The sequence below is a fragment of the Girardinichthys multiradiatus genome, chromosome 7, assembly GCF_021462225.1.
Source record: "Girardinichthys multiradiatus isolate DD_20200921_A chromosome 7, DD_fGirMul_XY1, whole genome shotgun sequence".
NCBI lineage: Eukaryota > Metazoa > Chordata > Actinopteri > Cyprinodontiformes > Goodeidae > Girardinichthys > Girardinichthys multiradiatus.
This window is the reverse complement of record NC_061800.1, coordinates 39,081,349-39,101,856: the sequence shown is the minus strand read 5'-3', so window position 1 is coordinate 39,101,856 and position 20,508 is coordinate 39,081,349. Positions and strand designations below refer to the sequence as shown.

Here is a 20,508-nt window from a genome sequence, read left to right as displayed (position 1 = left end):
CTGCACTCAAACACCAAAATACATCTTAGTTCAAACAAAGATAGAGGATTACCAATCACAAAATATCCATCAAATGATGGGTGCTGAACCATCAACGAAAGGCCATTTTCTACCATCATCCTTTTCATCTATCCACCACACACACATTAAAAACACAGACACATACAGTATGTACAGACTTGGGCTAATAGGCCTCACATGAAGCTCAACCATTACACAGCCCACAATGGAGCTAGTCAGTCCTAATGGGCCCCACCGTGGTGATGGGCTAATAGTCCTAACGATGAAGCACTTTAAGTCTAACAGAGGTGCAGCATTAGGACTGGTAGGAGAGAGTAAAAATAGTGGGTGAGAAGCTGGAAGCAAAAATAAATGGTACAATGTGAGCGAGAGTGTAATTAGAGTCACCAATGAGAGGTAAAGAAAGAGAGCAGACTCAAGGCTCAAAGGCTCTTTTGGTTGGTGGCTGAATTCGTAATTATGCTGGGGTTTTCAGTGGCACAAAAACATACAAAAATGAACACGCAAAAAAAAGGAGTGACAGAGTGAGCTGTAAGTGTGGCATTGCTTGATTATATGCCAGCAGGAAACCAGGCATTCATTATCATAGATTCATCATAAATTTACAGTATTTTAAAGCTGAAAAAGAGCAGCGTGCACACGTGTTTGCTATACAATGTGACAACACCCTGCCCTGGCAGGAGAGGCGGCCACCCGTTTCTCATTTCGGCCAGACCTTGTCCTTTCCAAGTCTACGCAGGGAGATGTCCACATTTTATTTTATACAGAAGATTCTCTTCTTCATTAATATTTTCACAACCAGTCAAACACAAGCTATTAATGAATGTAAGATATCAAATTAAAGTAAATACAATTATAAAATCTATTTAAGAAGAATGGGAAAAGAAAAGAATGGGAAAAGGGTCGCATAACTGTAGCACAGCTTGGAGAGAGCAAAAACAAACCTCCCATTACATGAGCAAACTATATAACAACCATCTGACTGTGTGACCAATCACGTTTAATCATCGTATAAATATTCATCATGGTGGCATGGTTACCATGGTGCCCGCACACGCACCAACACACACACAGATGATGGGCATATCTGATTGGCAGGTGGCGGCAGTTCAGATGACACAGCCAGCTGTCCACATTAAAGGGCATTTCAAACAAACATTTTGAGCTTGACTTTCATGGTTCGGTTAAAAATTAGAGTTGCAAAAATGATATAAAGTGATGTGAAAATTCATTCATCCACTTAAAGATTGTTTAGGTTTTGCTTTTTTGTCACGCTTAGATGTTTCAGTTGTCCAACCTTGCAGAATTATTTTATTTCAGCCATGTTACAGGACCGTCGAGGATGAACAGTCTGTTTGAGGTCATGGTATAACATCTTAATAAGTTCGTACTTTGACTAGGCCACCCCAAAAACCTTTTTTTTGGAGCCATTCAAAGATGAACGTTCTGGTGTGCTTTGGATCATTGTTCTGCTGCATAAATAAACTCTGCTTGAGCTTAAGGTCACAAACTGATGGATGGATTCTCTTCTTCAGTATTTGCTGGTACAGAGCTGAATTTAGGCAAGTTGTCCAGGTCCTGAAGCAGCCCAAAACCATAACACTACCAACACTCTGTTTGATCAGTATGTTGTTTTTCTAATATGATGTAATACTTTTGCCAAATTTAACTGGATGCACACTTTCTACAAAGTTCCACTTCAGTTTCTCCAGTCTACAGAATATTTTCCAAAAAATCAGTTTGAGGATCATCAAGGAATATTTTGGCAAAAGTCAGATAGGCCTAAGAAATGGCTTTGTAACCCTTTTCAGACTGTTAGATCGCAATCATTTTGTTCGTCATCTGTACTTGAATTCCTTTAAATTGGGGCATGACCTGTTTTTACAAATGTGTTAGTCTTCTTCATGTTGTAAGACAGGTTCAACTGACACCAGGCCAAAGTACTTTGAATAGCTTTTTTCCCTTTATACTAACTGCTAACTACATTACTCACAAGAAGTTAGGGATTTTTGGCTTCTGGGTGAAATTTCAGGATGAACCTAAATGGTTCATAGTCAATACAGAACTGCCCTACACTTTTTAATGGTACAGTGACAAACCCATACTACCTGAATGACATCACGAATCCAGTCATTGTGCCCCTACATTAACAACACAGGCCTTTCTGTAACTCTGTACCTCAGAACCTCAATAACCTGAGGGCCGCCCTTCAAGAAGAGCAGGATGCAATGCCTCAGCAGACAATAAGTCAACTTGTGAACAGAATGAGACACTGTTGTCAAGCTGTACTTAATGCTCAAGGGCACATATAACGTTATTGAGAAATTGAAATGTTTTGTTGTGGCTTTTGTTTCAATGAACTGAGATGAGGAAATGACCACTGCATGCCTCTAGTTAAATGCTCTACTTTCATGATATATTATCACTGTAGCATGAGCTTTTTACGTTTTCCATAAATTTCACCCAAAAGTCAAAAATCCCTAACTTCATGTAAGTAGTGTATTTGAAAACTGATTTTTGTTTTTATTCATGTTCTCCTTGTCTGATATTAACATTTGTTTAATCATGCGTGACAAAAAGCAGAAAATAGAAGAAATTGTAAGTAAAAAACAACCGAAAACCAGTGCTGCTGCAAACAAAAAGAAACATATGTCATCAATGGAAATATAAAGCAAAAGTTAGCAAAGAGATCTTTGAGTGAACCATCCAATCACAAGTTTTAGTATGTATTCCAATAAAACCAAACACAATGGAGTAAGGTTGAGTAATCCATATTGCCTCCTCTCCAGACCATTAGGCCGATCAAAGGTGCCCTCAGATGAATATGACAAATCAGCAGCTCAACTTGGATTGGACTGTACTGAATAGGTCCAATTTGCTTTCTCAGTCTACCACCATTACTTGCAATCAAATGCAGAAATAGGAGCAGGAGCTGAAGGCAGCAGATGGAGAGGAAAAACTGGAATGATGCAAAGATGATGAGAGGTGGGTGATAGACAGAGGGGGGAGGTATGATACAGAAATATGACTGGAGGAGAGAAGAGGATTGAAAGGTTGAGACTATCAGTAGGTCCTTATCAAGACATCCTTATGGTGATCAGTGATGAGGTGTAGTGGAAAGGTCTAAAAATATCACTGGATGATGTGGTTTCTTACAGTGCTTGTTGCTGTGTGTGAAAGGAAAACCGGTAGTTTGAAGAAAGGATGGAGGTTTATATTCAAATATGGAAAGTCTTGGATAAATTAAACTGGAAATGTCGTCATTTGTGCAGTACGCTGGGAAGAGTGGTCGGTGGTACTGCCTTTACCTGATCTCTGGATGGTAAACTTTAAAAGATGGGAGTGAACGAATACAGCTAGATTAAAGCGAAGGAAAGAAATGGAAGGTGGAGAAATAATGGGCATCCTAGAGTATATAATCTACAAAGAATATATATATTTTGCCACCAATTCATACATTAGTAGTGAACAAATCACACAAGAAGTATCTCAGGCCACAACAAAGAATCCTTTTATTTTAAAAGGTTTTCAGGGTTGTTCACAAATTTTAAGCTTGATTGAGCGCAAATTTCTTGTTTGCCACCAATGAAAAGGACTGAATTAAATAAATAGTCACATTTGCTGTAACATTTACCATGAATACTTTTAGTTCTGCAGTTTACTTTCATCTCCGTCAGTTATTTTGGGATTAAGATCTGACCTCTTACAACATTATACAGTAGAGAATCTCAAAACATCAAAACAAACATCTATCCATGTATCATGGATGTCCCAATCAGTAGTATAAAACTGAGGTCACAATGAAGGTATTTTTAAAGAATCATGCTAGGATTCTCAGACTGAACCTAACTCCTGAGGGTTATTTTACATCTGCTGCAAAACTTTGTGTTTTTCAATCTTTCCAATGACATTCACAGAAAGAAAAGAAAGATTTTATGCTGTCGATCAGTATTATGTGACTTGCACTGCAAGCTGGGGGGAGTTGCGCAAAAATCATAGCTGAAAAACATTTGATAAACTGTAAACAGGACTTTTTATGGATTTCCTCTTGCCACTTTTCCACAGAGACCAGATATACGGAGGATACAGCTAACACGTGTCCTCTCAACAAATTTCCCCACCTAAGCTATGCGTCTCTGCAGCTCATCCAGAGTTGCCAAGCACATCTTGGGTGTCTCTGACCAATCAGTGCTCTCCTTGCGTAACCTGTCAGTTTAGGTGGATGTCCATGTTTCGGTCGGTATGCACTGGAGCCATACGCTTTCAGAGTTTTTAAGGCACAGTATATGAATGAGAGACAGATTATAAGAAATTGTAAGAAAAAAGAAAAAAGCAGAGACATTTACAGAAAGAGCAAGAAACTTATTCAATTAAACAAAATGTGTTCACATTAGTCAAATTGTCTAATATTTCACTTTAAATAACATGCAATTTTGAGATGTAATCACTGTGATTAAAAGGGACTTTGAGATTTGGAAGTGTTTTTCTGTGTTCTGGTTCAAACGGATTGCTTCTGAAAGCCTGTTTTGAAAGGCCACAGCTATATTTTGAGTATTAAATTGCATGCAAGTGTTTTTCTTAAGATCCTTATCTATGTAATGGTCATGTGAAAACCCACTTCAAAAACAAGCACTGTGAAGAAAAGAAACAGAAATCTGTTACGTGGTAGTTTTTAAAGTTGAAAGCACAAACTGTTCATTGAAACACTTTGCTCCATTCCTGCTGTGTTTCTATGAAGGCTGCATTCACACTGCAAGATACTGTTAGTTAATAACAGAAAATAGCTCCTGCAGATAATTTTCACCACCTCTTAAGGAAACTGGGCCACCACTAAGAGTAGTTTGCCTATTATACCTGGGAGCAAAAGATAAGCTTGACAAGGAAAAAAGACCTCTGCATTTAAGTATTGTCTTGTCTTTAGTGTGAGGCACAAGCTGCACACAGAAAACTGTGCACATAGTTTTCAGTGACAGACATAGTGGATACGATTTTCACATTAAGAATAGATTTGCTGTCAGTTGGAGTCAGCTTGCTTCAGTGAGGACAAATCTGACATGCAGACCTGTAAATACAAATACTCTGCTGAAGTGCCCTTTACATTAAACAAAACTCAGAGCAGTGAACATTTTAAAAAGGAGCGTCAGGGCGTGTTTCCTTCGCATTTGCCATTGCATGAGGCTCTGATGCAACCACACCGAGGCAGTCAGGGCAGCAGTTGTACCAGAAGCTGCTAAGTAGTGTTATCTTGACTCCGACTACATATACTTTAACAATTAATGATCAGCTTAGAATCAATAACATCCTCACTTAATGAATTTACATTTTCAGCTGGACCATAAGCTTTAGGTTAGGAAGTTTAGATTGAACATATTTTCATACTGTAGAATTTAAATGTTTTGTACATGTTTGTTCATTCATCCTTAATGACGAATGATACAGTTCGCATCACAATAGAAGTTGTGCCAAAATAAACCCCATAATATATTTTAAAACAAATAAAGTCCCAGTAAAGCTATTTTCTGCTTCTGTTTTCAAATGCAGAGGTCTGAAACCAGTCCATTAAGACATAACATCGACTAAAATGATTTCTTAAAAGTATTGTAAAAGTAGCTAACACCACACAGACCAACCATCCAATTTTGGGTTATTTGTTATTATTTCTGCTTTTAACTTTTTGTTCTCTCTCTGTTTTTTCTCATCCCAGCAGAAGCTACAGGGATTGGACAATGAAACTGAAACACCTGGTTTTAGACCACAATAATTTATTAGTATGTTGTAGGGCCTCCTTTTGCGGCCAATACAGAGTGAGTTCGTCTTGGGAATGACATATACAAGTCCTGCACAGTGGTCAGAGGGATTTTAAGCCATTCTTCTTGCAGGATAGTGGCCAGGTCACTACGTGATACTGGTGGAGGAAAACGTTTCCTGAATCGCTCCTCCAAAACACCCCAAAGTGGCTCAATAATATTTAGATCTGGTGACTGTGCAGGCCATGGGAGATGTTCAACTTCACTTTCATGTTCATCAAACCAATCTTTCACCAGTCTTGCTGTGTGTATTGGTGCATTGTCATCCTGATACACGGCACCGCCTTCAGGATACAATGTTTGAACCATTGGATGCACGTGGTCCTCAAGAATGGTTCGGTAGTCCTTGGCAGTGATGCGTCCATCTAGCACAAGTATTGGGCCAAGGGAATGCCATCATATGCAGCCCAAACCATCATTGATCCACCCCCATGCTTCACTCTGGGCATGCAACAGTCTGGGTGGTACGATTCTTTGGGACTTCTCCACACCGTAACTCTCCCGGATGTGGGGAAAACAGTAAAGGTGGACTCATCAGAGAACAATACATGTTTCACATTGTCCACAGCCCAAGATTTACGCTCCTTGCACCATTGAAACCGACGTTTGGCATTGGCATGACTGACCAAAGGTTTGGCTATAGCAGCCCGGCCGTGTATATTGACCCTGTGGAGCTCCCGACGGACAGTTCTGGTGGAAACAGGAGAGTTGAGGTGCACATTTAATTCTGCCGTGATTTGGGCAGCCGTGGTTTTATGTTTTTTGGATACAATCCGGGTTAGCACCCGAACATCCCTTTCAGACAGCTTCCTCTTGTGTCCACAGTTAATCCTGTTGGATGTGGTTCGTCCTTCTTGGTGGTATGCTAACATTACCCTGGATATCATGGCTCTTGATACATCACAAAGACTTGCTGTCTTGGTCACAGATGCGCCAGCAAGACGTGCACCAACAATTTGTCCTTTTTTGAACTCTGGTATGTCACCCATAATGTTGTGAGCATTTTAATATTTTGAGCAAAACTGTGCTCTTACCCTGCTAATTGAACCTTCACACTCTGCTCTTACTGGTGCAATGTGCAATCAATGAAGACTGGCTACCAGGCTGGTCCAATTTAGCCATGAAACCTCCCACACTAAAATGACAGGTGTTTCAGTTTTATTGTCCAACCCCTGTACCTCTCTTTCTGTTTGGAATTAAAAAAGTATTTCTGAATTGAATTGACTCTGGCCTGGCTCTGTGTTTAGCTGTAACACCTTCCTGGAGGGGGACATCGGCCAAGCTATTGCTGCCAACAACTTAATGTTCTTCTTCTACAGATGATACACCTGGTCCTGTCTTCCAGTGTTTAACCCTGTCTCTTTCCTAGACATAGCTACTGGTTGAGCTTCTACTATGACTAACTAAATGTTCTCTTTCACACTCTAGACTTGAAAACTGGCTTGGAGATCATCTGCTTAACTGTCTTTCTCTCCTAGATGAAGTCTCTAAAGGAGCTATAACCATTGACGTTCCACTTTTCTTTCATTTAGAAAGGACTCCTGGATCAATGCTTCTGTGTTATTTTTATGTCTCTGCTCTGTTCTCTCAAACCTCCAGTCGGTCGTGGCAGATGGCCGCTCACACTGAGCCTGGTTCTGCTGGAGGTTTCTTCCTGTTAAAAGGGAGTTTTTCCTCTCCACTGTCACTACTTGCATGCTCAGTATGAGGGATTGCTGCAAAGTCAATGCAAAGCGACTGTTGCTACATGCTCATCCAGGACACACAGTTTCTTCCCCCAGGCTGTTTTTCTGATGAACATTTAATAACGTACCAAACAACCTCATACTGAAGTCGCAATTCCACCTTGTTATTGTGTATATTGTATATATGTATTTAAGGACATAAAGATATATGCAGAATATATCTTATGATGCAAAAAAAAACCCAAAAAACAAAAAACCCAGAGAGTAAAGTGTACCGGAGTCAAATTCCTTGTTCGTTGTAAGTACGAACTTGGCAATAAAGCTGATTCTGATTCTGAGGAGGAGTGGATGCTGCAAGTATTTGACTCGATGCAATCTGCTGGGTTCCCTTAGATGGAAAAACTTTGAATAATAAACTGAATCCAAATGCATTGGTTGATAGTTAGAATCAATTGGAATGTATGTACCTGACTTAAAATCTGTCTGATTCGATTGAGTTGACTTTGTAAAGTGCCTTGAGACGACATGTTTAGTAAATTGGCGCTACATAAATAAACTAAGTTGAATTGAATTCAGTGAAACCAAACATCAAGTTAACTAACTAGTCAAACAACTCTGAACAAAACAGCACTAACAAAACTTACAGTTCAGAAATCCAAGTTATCTATGGTAACAAAAACGAAACTTAATCCAGGCCTTCTTAGGATCTGTGCCATGCCCACATGTACAGTGAAATGTTGAAAGAGAAAGCAAATGATCAATCATCCATTTGATAGGTGATTGACCGCTCTACCACCTGAGCCACAGATCTCTTTAAAACGTTTAAATGGGGGCATGGCCACATTGGTTCGGCTTAGTGCCGCTCCATCCAGCTGAGGCTGTAAAAAAAGCAAACAAACTGTCAAATAAAACAAATCCAGTTACTCACCTCAGAAGGCCAAAGCCTATTTTCTTGCTCTTCCTTTCTGTTTCCTCTGGTTCATCTGCTTTCTTCTTCTCCTTCTCTTTCACCTTCCCCTTGATCTTTTCTTTCTTCTTGGTTTTCTCTTTCTTTTTCTTCTCTTTTTTGCTTTTCTCATCCATTTGATCAGCGAGTCCCTGGCGGGAGGAACTACTAGCAGGCGTGTCCCGGCCTGAACTCACCTCCGAACCGTCATCTGCACGATTTGAAGGGAGGAGAAGAAGATGGAGAAAGGCATGAGTGGATTGAAGAACAATGTCTGAACCAGCAGAAAAGTGGATTCCACAAAAAAAAAAAAAAACGAATATGGTGCACAGCATAAACAATTCAAAGAAAAACTGATTTGTTCTCAAGTTTCTCCACTCCACATCTTGACGGGACATTTATCAACCTCACAGCGAACTAATTAACTCTAAGAAATAAGAACCCAAAGAGGTACAAAGAATAAACTACAACACCTCATTAATTCATCAGCAGGCTGAAGGTCTGGTTGTGCATAATAATGATCCCTCACACAAACGCAAACTAAAACACAGACTATTTATCAGATGAAAAAGATGACCAAACCCAAATTAGATACTTTAATTGGGATCTAATTTCGTGAGGATATTGACTTCAGCTTTAATTACAAAGAACGTCTATCAGTAGAACATAACTGTGTGTGTCATTTGTGTGTTTGTCTTGCAAGAGACCCACAGGCATATTTTTCTACTTTTCCTCCTATTAAGGTCTTGAATGATCAGAAAGATTTTAACAACCACAGATGTGATCCATCTAAAATACAACAGTGTTTTGTTCTTTTTTTGGGCAAGTTTTCCTTTTTATATAAATGTGAAAAACCGATGTTGCTATTTTGAGTCTGTATTGACTCCACTTTATGGCAAATTTGGATTTAGCTGGTAATTAAATGACCAATTAATTAAATTATCAATAGAAGACGAGGAACTTTTTCATCTTTTAAAATATTTTATTGGTTATATAAAGTTTGACTAAGAAACAAGGACTTAAAGCCTACCTGAAAACAGAAGGACTGTTGGAAAACAAGTTGAGATTTTAAAATTTTTGATAAATTTTTAAAATCTCATCTTGACTTCCGAGTTGAATGCATCTTTAAGGCCCTATGGTCACGGTCATATCGCATAACTTTAACCTAAATTCAGACATTGTAAAAAAATATATTGTTTTTAAACCAGCTGCTGAAACATGTTGTAAAATCATTATATGATATAAACGTTTCCCATTTGACTCAATTTAAAACATTTTTTACTATTCTGTCCCACATTGTCCTTCATGCACATTAAAGAGCATGCTGGATATGATTTGATGACATTAAATAAGCCGTGCATATTACTGGGCACTGACGACAGCTCTGTACAAGCTTTAACTCTCCATATTTTAACTAAAATAATTACTGTAGCTGCGGTACAGAGCCGTTCTATTTTTTTAAAGGTCTGAGCCAAATGAATGTGAAAGTATCAGAGCTGCAGCTGCTATCTGATTGTTTATTGGTATTTTAACTGCTCCTTACCACAGAGTTTACAGTAACGCGATGCTTTGTGTCTGCTGGCTTCAAGTGACTTTGCATGCTGTTGTGAGATGAGTAACTGTAGGAGTAACAGCATTTATGGGGTGACACATGGTGTCTTAGGAATAATGCTTTTCTTGAGTTGGAAACTCAGTTCCTATAGTTCATCTAATCAAACAGGAGTGACAAAATTAGAAAATACTGATGGCTGGCTGGCTGATATGTACAGCTCTAGTGACACAAGTCCTTGAGAGAAAATTGATGCACACTTGCATTAAACGGAGGAAACATAATATCTTGTCAATTGCTGCTCAAATTTATCTAAGTTTTTTAAAATGATTTCAAATCAGAATCAGTCTTTTACAAACCATAGAGGCCTTTCTGCCCTAAATGCAGTAAAATATGCCACAGAGCTACCCATAACAACACATTTGGCTGTTTCAAGTCAAACGACATAAACCTTTTTGTCCAGGAGAAAATAAGATGTCAAACTCAATAGCAGGTACACCATTCCAAGTATTATACATCCTACCAGTGTTCTGCAGGTTTTTCTGACAATGTAACTGTTTATCAAACATTTATGATGGCTAAAAGGAAGCAAACAGTAACAATGAAAGATAAGCAGTGCTTCAGAGAAGTGCACTGTGTCAATTATCAGCAACTCTGAAAGTGCAGAACAGTTAGAAAGACGGTGAAAGATGTGGCCACTGCATGTGTGGTGTTGACATGCCCTATTACTCTTATCCTGTGTGAGCGTAGTGATCTGAAACAGGCCGACTCATTACTGGGGTGGTGACTGATAAGAGTTAGCTGCTAATAATGCAGCTGGGAATTGAATATGTGTTGATGTTTTGAGGCATGAGGTGCCTGCTGCAAGACTCTTGTCACACTTTGTTGGAGAAAATGTGATCCAGGAACGCTTTGCGCGTGGAGGTAAACGTAGAATGCATCAATCACTGAGTAAAAAAATTCACTTAAAGGCAACGGAGATAAATGTGAGCGATTAGATGCAAAATTTAAAGATAGAAATCTCTGTTACTTTGGAAATAGTAACGTATGAAGTGCTTTGAGGTCAATGCATTGACTGTAAAGTACAAAAACAGCAGCAGGGACAGCAGTGAAATGATTTAATGCCACAGAAGTAAAAATACATACTTCTTTAAAATGCATTGCATTATCTTCTGTATAATTAACTTTGTAAAATAATAATAACTTGTGATTTGCCAAAGTTCTTTTTGGCAAACTTAAAGGTTACTGTTATGAGTTGAGACCTGAAGATAGCTCCAAGCTAGCAAACAAAAATCTAATGAAAAGAGTAAAATCTGGACCCCATCAATTAAAAACACAGTGAATAGGAGAGAGACGATACTCTGCTCAGAATGGGTGGAATTAAACAAATAAATACAAAAGAAGTTCCTGTTCAAGTTTCATCATCCTTAAAGAGCTAAAACTGAAATCACGAGTAAGCTTTGATATGATGTGATAATTCACAAAGTGTGAGAGAAATGCTTCCTTCTTTTCTAAATATGCACATGTCACTTTATTCGTACATTTCTCATGTTAAATTAATGCTGATGCAGCCATAAGGTGCTAATTATATCAAGGAAGTGAGAGCAATAGGTCAGACTGGGGTAAATACATAATATTACCCAAGTAATATTATTATTATTAAGGATTATTATTATTATTATTATAATTATTATGATAATAATATAATTATTATAATATTATTATTATTAACAAATTACTTCATTAATTTGTGTATTACAAGCTATTAATTCTTTGCAATGACACTGTAATAACTTCAATAGTTACATAATATTATCAAAATTGTAACCCAGTTAATAACATTTTCTTAGGGTGCAAGGTAATTACATCGTAATAATGCTGGAAGCACATAATAGTTTATTATTATTATTATTATTTATTAAATTTTTTTACCAAATTGTAACTTCATTATAAACATCTTAATACAAGCTGTTACTTCTAGGTAACTGGATACTCTTAAGTTTCACAGTAACATAATAACCTATTATTACATTTAAATACCAAACGATTAGTCCATTAGTCCATTATTAACATCTCGTTACATGGTTTTACTTTATTTTATATTATTATCAATTACCCTATGACTAACATCTTATTACAAGCTGTTACTACCAGGTAATTTCACTAATATTGTTTGTAATTACAAATTTTTAGGCAAATATTACATTTTTTTTAATCAAAGTAGTGCTGCCTAACCCTAACCCTAATATCCTTTTACAAGCTAGTATTACAGAATAATTTTATGGTAATAAGTTTGCAGTTGCATATTACATGGTAAACCTTGACTATAATTTATTCTATCATTAAACTAATAACAGTGTATTTAACGCTAGTACTACCAGGTAGTTCAACTGTAATAACTTTGGTAATTACATACCGCTGCCAAATTGTTGAATTTTTGTAACCAAACTATAACCTTATTGTTAACATGCTACTAACGAGCTGTAATTGGGAGTGCTACCAGTAAATGTTGACTGTAGAAATTGAAAACCTTGTGTGATAAAAACCATAAATGAAGAAAATCTCTAACCATCATCATCTTCTGCCGGGCCGTCATAGGATTTATCAATAGCTGCCCTGAAGCTCTCATTGCATCCTCTTCCTCTGACCATATTTGTGCGAGGACGGTGGAAAGGGAGGAGTTCGTTTTTCTTATTAACCTCTGACATGGCCGTCTGGAGGCTCTCCAAGGAACTGGACTTCTTAAGACCAAGGGTTGGGCCGAGTTCAACAGGAGTTGAAGGAGCTGGTGGAAACCAGAAAAAAGTTGTTAAAGTTCTGCTACTACAAAACAAAGAATTCACACAGCATGGAGACAGATGGAAACTGCTTGCTTTCTTCTGGTCTCATCATACAAACAACGACCTAGCAGTACTTTGTTCTGATTGGGTTACAACCCCATGTTGATGCTGACTGGAGACCAAAAAGAACATGAGATGGCTGAACTCTGGAGAGGAGAGAGAAGAAAAAAGTCTGATGTGATCAGATTCACAGTTGTTGAGGTTGTGATGGATTTCAGGTTGGCTTCACAGTTGTTGGCTCTCTATCCATCATCTCAACTCTAGTGTAGTGCAAGACATATTACTAAGGGAGTAAGGGAGGGATCAAGCAGAGAGGTTGATAAAGAGGTTTACGACGACAGAACCATGTTGGAAGTATTCACAGGAGAGCAACCAGAGATGTTGCGGGACTTCATTTTTTCAATATAAAGAGAACTATTTAACACAATAAACCTGTATTCTTCTTCATCAAGATAAATATTTATTGTTACCATTAGAGCTGGAAGCTTATCTATGATCCTCATTGTGATATTCCACCACGTTTTGTGGATTCAAGCTAACAAAGAAGAATAAGGTAATGGGATTGTCAACATGTGCCTCCTAAAACAACTCAGACACTGACGGTATGTGAGATAGGGAAACAATGGTCAGCAGAGAGAGCGACGGGGAGAGCAAATTAAATTTCCTGCAGGGAATATCACTAGGGAAAACCCTGGTGGCAGGAAGGAGAGCAGAGAAAAATGGAAGACGAAGAGAGGAAAGCTGGGCCTGCTGCCAGCACAAAATACTGGTAATCCTCACTCACACACACACACACACACACACTTTGGATTCCTTGCTGGCTCTGCCTTGTCGATATGATGCCACTTTGATTCATGATCGCTAAACTTGCATCACTTTAGCTAATGATTCCCTATACACACTGATGCTTGTGTGTGTCTGTGTGCTTTCAGAGCAAAGAAGATGAGATGGCTGATGTGACTTCCACATCTATTTAAACAACCATTAACCAAACCTAGAATCACACAAAGAGTAATAACAAACAGTAAAAGTATGCACATGCATAATGCAGGCCTGCTTCTCAGCGAGATGGACAAAGGCCACAGAGTCTGAGGCTTTCATCCATAAACACATCTGACCTGCCATTCAGAGATATTCTGCATCATCAAACGTCCAGTTATGAAATAAATCCATGCATTTTTTTAAGTCAGGATTTTATTCATCACCACATTTTAATTTGAACTAATCTAAGACTGATCAGGTCTTAAACATACATAAATACTGAGGTGTAACGATACATCCAGCTCATGAGGAAAAATGATACATGATATTGATTGGGTTCAAAGAACTAGTCAATAGTTTAGTAATATTTATGGGAAAAATGCTCTTTTTGTGTTTTACAAATAGAAAAAAAATGGTCCCATCAATCTCAAACTGTGGTAAAGAACCCCTATGCAGTGTTTTAGATTTTTAAGGTTGTTTTTAATTTTTAACAAAGCAGTGAGGATGTACTTGTACCGTTATTTTTATACACCATCTGCATTTTAACTGCATTTTTCTACAAAACACAATGACAGCATAATATGAACTCTGTTTATTTACCTACTGTATTTGCTGGCAAGGATCAGCTCATACATAAACCCCAGAACTAAATTAAGTTTTACTTAATTTGTCCATAATGTCACATTTTCATAGGTTTATATACTTTTAGAAGTTATAAAAGCCATCACACTACCACTAGGCTTCATTCACCATGCGCTAATCGTATAATGGTTACTAACGTCTTGTCATGCCTGTATCTGTACCAGTGGAAAATGCTGTTTATCTACATTCACCACCATCTGTAAGTAATATACTTGCATTTAACCACAACAAATAACAAAGAACTCGGTTTTCAACTGGATTAAGTGTTGCAGTTGTGGCCCAACAACCCAGTTATCACCACTGTGAACAACAGTATTAGTATAATTTTGAGAATATCAGTGCACTGATATGGGTCCCTGTTGGCAATTAGGTCCAAATGATTTATCTTATTTGACGTTGTATGAGTGTAGATTAATTACTTCAATAATTTTAACATCAGTCAAATACAAACAGTCAAATACATTTGACTTGTGTTTAGACCCAGGATTTTTTTATTGGCTTTAGGCTTTTCACTAACAGCCTGAGGCAGAGTGTATTAATTAAGAGCTACGTGGAAAAGCAAAGCTTTAATTCAAGTAATGGTGGGTGATGTATAAATAGATAATCCCATAGATTAAAAGACTCAAAATAGAGTTAATCAGAGCTGCCAGTAACACCCGAACAACTCAAATAAACCATGAATCATTTCACACAGGATTTGACTACTTTTCTTTCCTTTATTTCTGCTCTAATCAGGGATCTTACACTCCACAAGCCAAGATATCCGTAGTTGCTAACAACACTTTCATAACAATAGTGGCTGAAGCAGCATGAGCCAACTTATTTGTTTCACTTATTTAAGATCCCAGCTTTCCTGTTATCCTCACATCATGATAATGCCGCTGCCATGTTTCAACATGGGGTTGTCCTGATTGGTGTGCTTTGTTTGGCAGAAAACTTTCTGCCAAACAAAGCATTTTGCATGTAGGCCAAAAAGTAACATTTTTGATCTCATCTGACCAGAGCAGCTACAACCAAAGTTCTGCTAAACATAGTTTGTGTTGAACTGTAGCTGGGACTTCTCTTGACTAGATTTCAAAAATGGCTGTTTTCTTGCCATTCTTCCATAAAGGCCAGCTTGTTAAATAAACAATGAGTATTTTATTCCACAGATTCTCCTACTTGACCTTTAAATCTCTGCAGCTCCTCCACAGAGTCCATGGGCCTCTTGGCTACTCCTATGATGAATGCTCTCTCTGCCCAGCCTTCCAGCTTAGGTTGAGCCCCCAGCATACTCTTTGCATTGATGTCCAAAACGTGATACATTGTTTATAACGTTGCATTGATTATAACCTAACCAACAGCTTCCCCCTCATCTGTCTGGTGTGTTCCTTGGTCTTCATGATGCTGTTTATTCACTAATGCTCTCTAAAATAACCTCTTAGCTCTATTTATCCTGTAAAGTATGTAAGTAAATAAATGTTATTTATAGCACCTTTCACTGATTAATAATCAAAAAATTTATTCAAAAAGATAGTATAAATGTTAAAACAACATTAAATTAAAATGTGACTATGCTGAGATATGCATCCCATTCAAAATAGGTGAATATTTGCAAAAAACAATTAAGTTTATCAGTTTGAACACTAAATATCTTGTCTTTGTAGTGCATTCAAATGCATATAAGTTGAACTGGATTTGCAAATCATTGTATTCTGTTATTATCTAGTTTTATACAACATCCCAACTCTATTGGAGTTGCGGTTGTCTACACAGTTTCCCTGAAATGTCTAACTAAGTGACTCCTAAAGGCAATCGGTACCAGTAGGGTGCCAATTTATTTAAGGGTATCAGAGTAAAGGAGCCTAAATATATGAACTGCAAATGTTTCAGATCTTCATTTGTCAAAGGTCTTCAAGAAAAAACATGTTTTTGTTTTCCCACTTAATTTTGCATTACTTAGTTCTGGTAAATCAAATAAACACTTAATGAAATGCATTGAGGTGTGTGGTTGTAATGTAACAAAATGTGAAAATGTTCAAGGGCTATTAAATATGTATGATGTGTTTATTTTAAAAAAAGGTTCAGTCCTCATAAACAGTCAGCAAATTTTGAGGTCAACTGTGTGTAAAGTAAGGAACTCCCAGCATGTGAACTGACTTCTGCATCTAAATTCAGAGAATTGGGTTTGCCCTCATACGCTATGTGATGTTTAGTTGATTTATTGAGGAATAAACATAAATCACACATTTTGTACAACCTAACACACACACAGGGCGATCACTGACCATTCACTCATACACTCTCAGTCTCTCCCCAGTTTCTCACAAACATTTTTGCTGTGAGAAGCAGGAATTGTGTCAGAAATGTAATTACTGCGGCCCAACTGCAAGAAGATAGTATTAAGCAGCTTTTAGAGAGAGCGAGGAGGGCCAAGAAAGACAAGATATCAAAATGGTTTGGGGGAGGTGGGTAGGGTCAGAAAGTGGGATAAGAAACAACAAAAACTGTTGGAGGAGATGGATAAAGAAACACTGAGACAGCAATCCTGGCAAGGTAAGGGAGAGGATGGGAATGGCAACAGAGCAAAGACAAAGTAGGAAAGAAAGAAAAGAACGGCAAACAACATTTAAAGAAAAAAGAAAACCATAAACAGAGAGAGAAAGAATGCCAAGCGATCCCAAAGCTACTTTGTTGGCAGAAAAAGCAATGGGCTACTTTCAAAGTCAAAATTACACCAAGGAGCAGTTTATCAGCAGGTTTCAGCTTACAAGTCAGTAGACTTACCAACAGACCCAATTTCTGGAGCACTAAATAAAACACTGAGGCCTCTAATAAAGAACACAACTATTTTTATCTCTTTTATTATGCATGTGATATAATAAAGGAAGAAGTTGGGATAAAATTCAGCTGCTGTTGCTTTCCTATGAGTAGAAATAGGCTAATATTTATGAAATACATTACATCACATCTCTTATACAACCCAACCCAGCGGTGGGCTTAACTGAAAGACATAAACACAGAATTTCTCACATAATAAACTATGAAACTATTCAGTGTAATGAAAAGACCGTTTACTTTCAATGATTTATGTATAAATATTTGTCAGTTTGCATGTGTGTATTTGCTTTGTAATGATGTCAGATGTGGAGAAGAGCTTATTAACATAAGCAAGGGTTTCTGGAGCGGTTTCCACTTCCAAACAGAAATCAGGTTTTGCTGTTCCACATGGCTGTGTCATAATTAATGAAGCAACATAGCACTTAAAAGGAAAAGCAGCCATCGGAAATGTAACTTAATTCATAAAAATAACTACAAATCTTCTTTTTCTGGCGATTTTCTCTAATAAATCAGTTAAATATGTGGTATTACCCACTTGTGACGGCCAGCTATTTACATAGCACATTAAAATTGCTGTACTTTGAGATAGTGTTTCCTCCCTTACAGAATTCTTGTGTTTTTGCCCTTTTTTAAATTAAACTTAAAGGTTTCAGACAAATTCAAACTAATTCATCCACAAAGATTTGCAGTTTTCAAAAGAATATTTAATTTATCAAAGAGAAAAAAAACTTAGTCAAAACAACTGGGGTTACTGTGTGAAAAATGAATCCTCCTCTAAGCTTAATAACTGATTATCCCGCCCTCGGCAGCAACAACTGCCATCAGGCGTTTGTGGTAAGTGGTGATGAGTCTTTTACGTTGCCTTGGAGGAAAATTAGCCCACATTTCTTTGAAGAAACGTTTTAATTAAGCAACTCTAGAGGGTCTTCAAGCATGAATAGCTGTATAAGGTCATGCCATAGAATCTGAATTAGATGGAGATTCTGTGCCATGATGCCTGAGCCACCATGCTTTACAGTGTACTGTTGCTTACATTTTGTTTTCGGGAACTCAAAAAGAACAATCTCCTTTTCATTAGTCTATAAATGTTGCCCCATTTATCTATAGGTTCTTTGCCAAACTGTAACCTCTTCAGCCCAGGACATTTTTTACAGAACGGGACTTTAAGTGGACTTCTTGGCAATAACTTGGCTACACATAGCGCATCTCATTATTGTTACAGCACCGAACTTATCTGAAGCTGGAGCTCATAACTGGCTGAGTTGTGAAATGAACGGTAGTTTTCCAGGCATCCCTAGTTTTGGTTTCCACTATAAACCATTTAAGATCATTTCAACTGAGCAGCCTATCATTTTATGCACTTCTTTATATGCTTTCCCCTCTCCAAATAACTTTTAAATCAAAGCAGTTCTAGAGAATGTCTAGAAAAACAATTTTACTCAAAATTCAGTTGGGGAAGCATCTCTGTCCAGCATCTCATGGCTGAAGGGTCTGTTGGTTTTCAATTATGGTACTACACCTACTGCTAAAAAAGCTGCCATCTACAAATATAAAACAGAGAAACACCGATTGATCTGGTTAGTGAAGTTGGACTGCTGTTATTTTTAACACAACTGTGCTTGCCAGGCAATTAATCATGATCTCAAAGACCTAAGAACTGTACATTTATTCAGTAGATATTGACTTCCCTCAAAATATTATCTGACAGTTAATTGAGGGAAACGAATGGCCTTTCTTCCTCCTAAACCTGATATAAAATAAGGACCAGCACATGTCAGTGATCACTACATGAAGCCCGAGAGAGATGAATGACTGTGCCAGCAAGAAACGACAGCACTGACCATCTCCTGATTACTTCTCACCTTTATTAGCTTACTTGGGGAGATGGGGAAGGGTCAAAGGGCATTCAATATACAACGGAGTGGCCAACACAACAGAGAGAAACAGTGACACATCAGCATGTGATGAACACACAACAAAGGCCAAGTCTGAGAATGCATTCAAGATTGAACACCTGCACCCATAATGCACATGGGGGTAAAATGAAAAACAGCACTGTTAGTTCAGGGTTCGAATTATTTTTCTAATGTTGGCTGTGAAGAGCAAATGTGCGCCGCATTGTGTAGTGTCTGACAACACAGGCGAACAAATTGTGCTCCATTCCCTGAGACAAATTAATCCATCAATCCGCATGAGCCCTAACAAGGTGGCTTTCAGGTTAAATCCAAAGCAAAGTCTGCAATGGTCGGGGAGACGTGAAAACAATAGAAACCAAAACAAGAACACAAAAAACTCCCAGAGAAAGATAGAGATGTAGAAAAAACCAAACAGACAATCACAGAAAAGGAGGAAACAGAAGAGGGAAGGGAAGCAAATGCAGCTCTCCAAAGACACAAATCTGGCAGAGACTCATCAGTGTGTGATGGTTTTCAAAGTCAAACATTCACTGGTGAGAGATTCAGACAATAGGCTGCACCAGTGTCCCTCAGCATCACACGGACCCCCTGACACATGCACAGAGAGATGTCGTCCATCCTATAAGCTCCTCTGCCTGTTTGCCAGACGCTAAGCCTGAATGGCGTTGGCAAAGGAAAGAGGGAATGAGAGGGAGGAAGAGACAGGGAAAGCTGTTGGAGGAAGGAAATACAGAGAATACAGAGAACTACAAGAGCAGCAGACAAGCACTGCATCTATTAGTGCTTGTTTATAGCATTATAAAAAGTTTGCTGGCATCTACTCACAAGTACAGACACATTTAAGTGAGTGGGACTGTGAGTTTAACGAGAAAACACTCTTTAGTGCATTATCGTAACAAGAAAGGTAATTTAAACATGGGAAAACTGGCCACACTCTTTGGAGGATTTCTACACAATTTCTAAAATGTTCATGATTTTCAGATTTTTCAGTCAGATATTTGGGCCTTTATGGCTTGTTTCCAGTGCAGGTGCCAAGGTAGTTTTTTTGGCCAATATTTTCCCCCAGTCCAAGAAAAAAAGAAACTGGAAAAAAACCTCAGAAGAAAGGAAGTACTTTTTGGATGGATGCTGAACCATAGGTGGAGTTTTGTAGTGGGAGGGTACGAAACATTTTTTACCGTTTGAATATTGTCATAATATTTGTTTTACAGTCATCTCCCAGTTTAAACTCCTATACAGTTCAAATTTTCTATTTAAACGTTTAATTATATGACAGGAAAAAAAAGATATAAAATTAAAAA

General features: G+C 37.9%; 1 protein-coding gene across 7 annotated transcripts in view; it reads right to left on the bottom strand.

Annotated features, from left to right (window-relative positions):
• Positions 1 to 20,508, bottom strand: part of LOC124871242 (partitioning defective 3 homolog B-like) — a 318,482-nt gene that overhangs the window by 134,098 nt on the left and 163,876 nt on the right. For all 7 annotated transcript variants that reach the window (XM_047370389.1, XM_047370392.1, XM_047370391.1 and 4 more), the window contains 2 exons: positions 12,578 to 12,793; positions 8,442 to 8,670 (listed from right to left, as the gene is read on the bottom strand). In XM_047370389.1, coding sequence (XP_047226345.1) covers positions 8,442 to 8,670; positions 12,578 to 12,793 — 445 coding nt within the window. The remainder of the gene's footprint in view (positions 1 to 8,441; positions 8,671 to 12,577; positions 12,794 to 20,508) is intronic.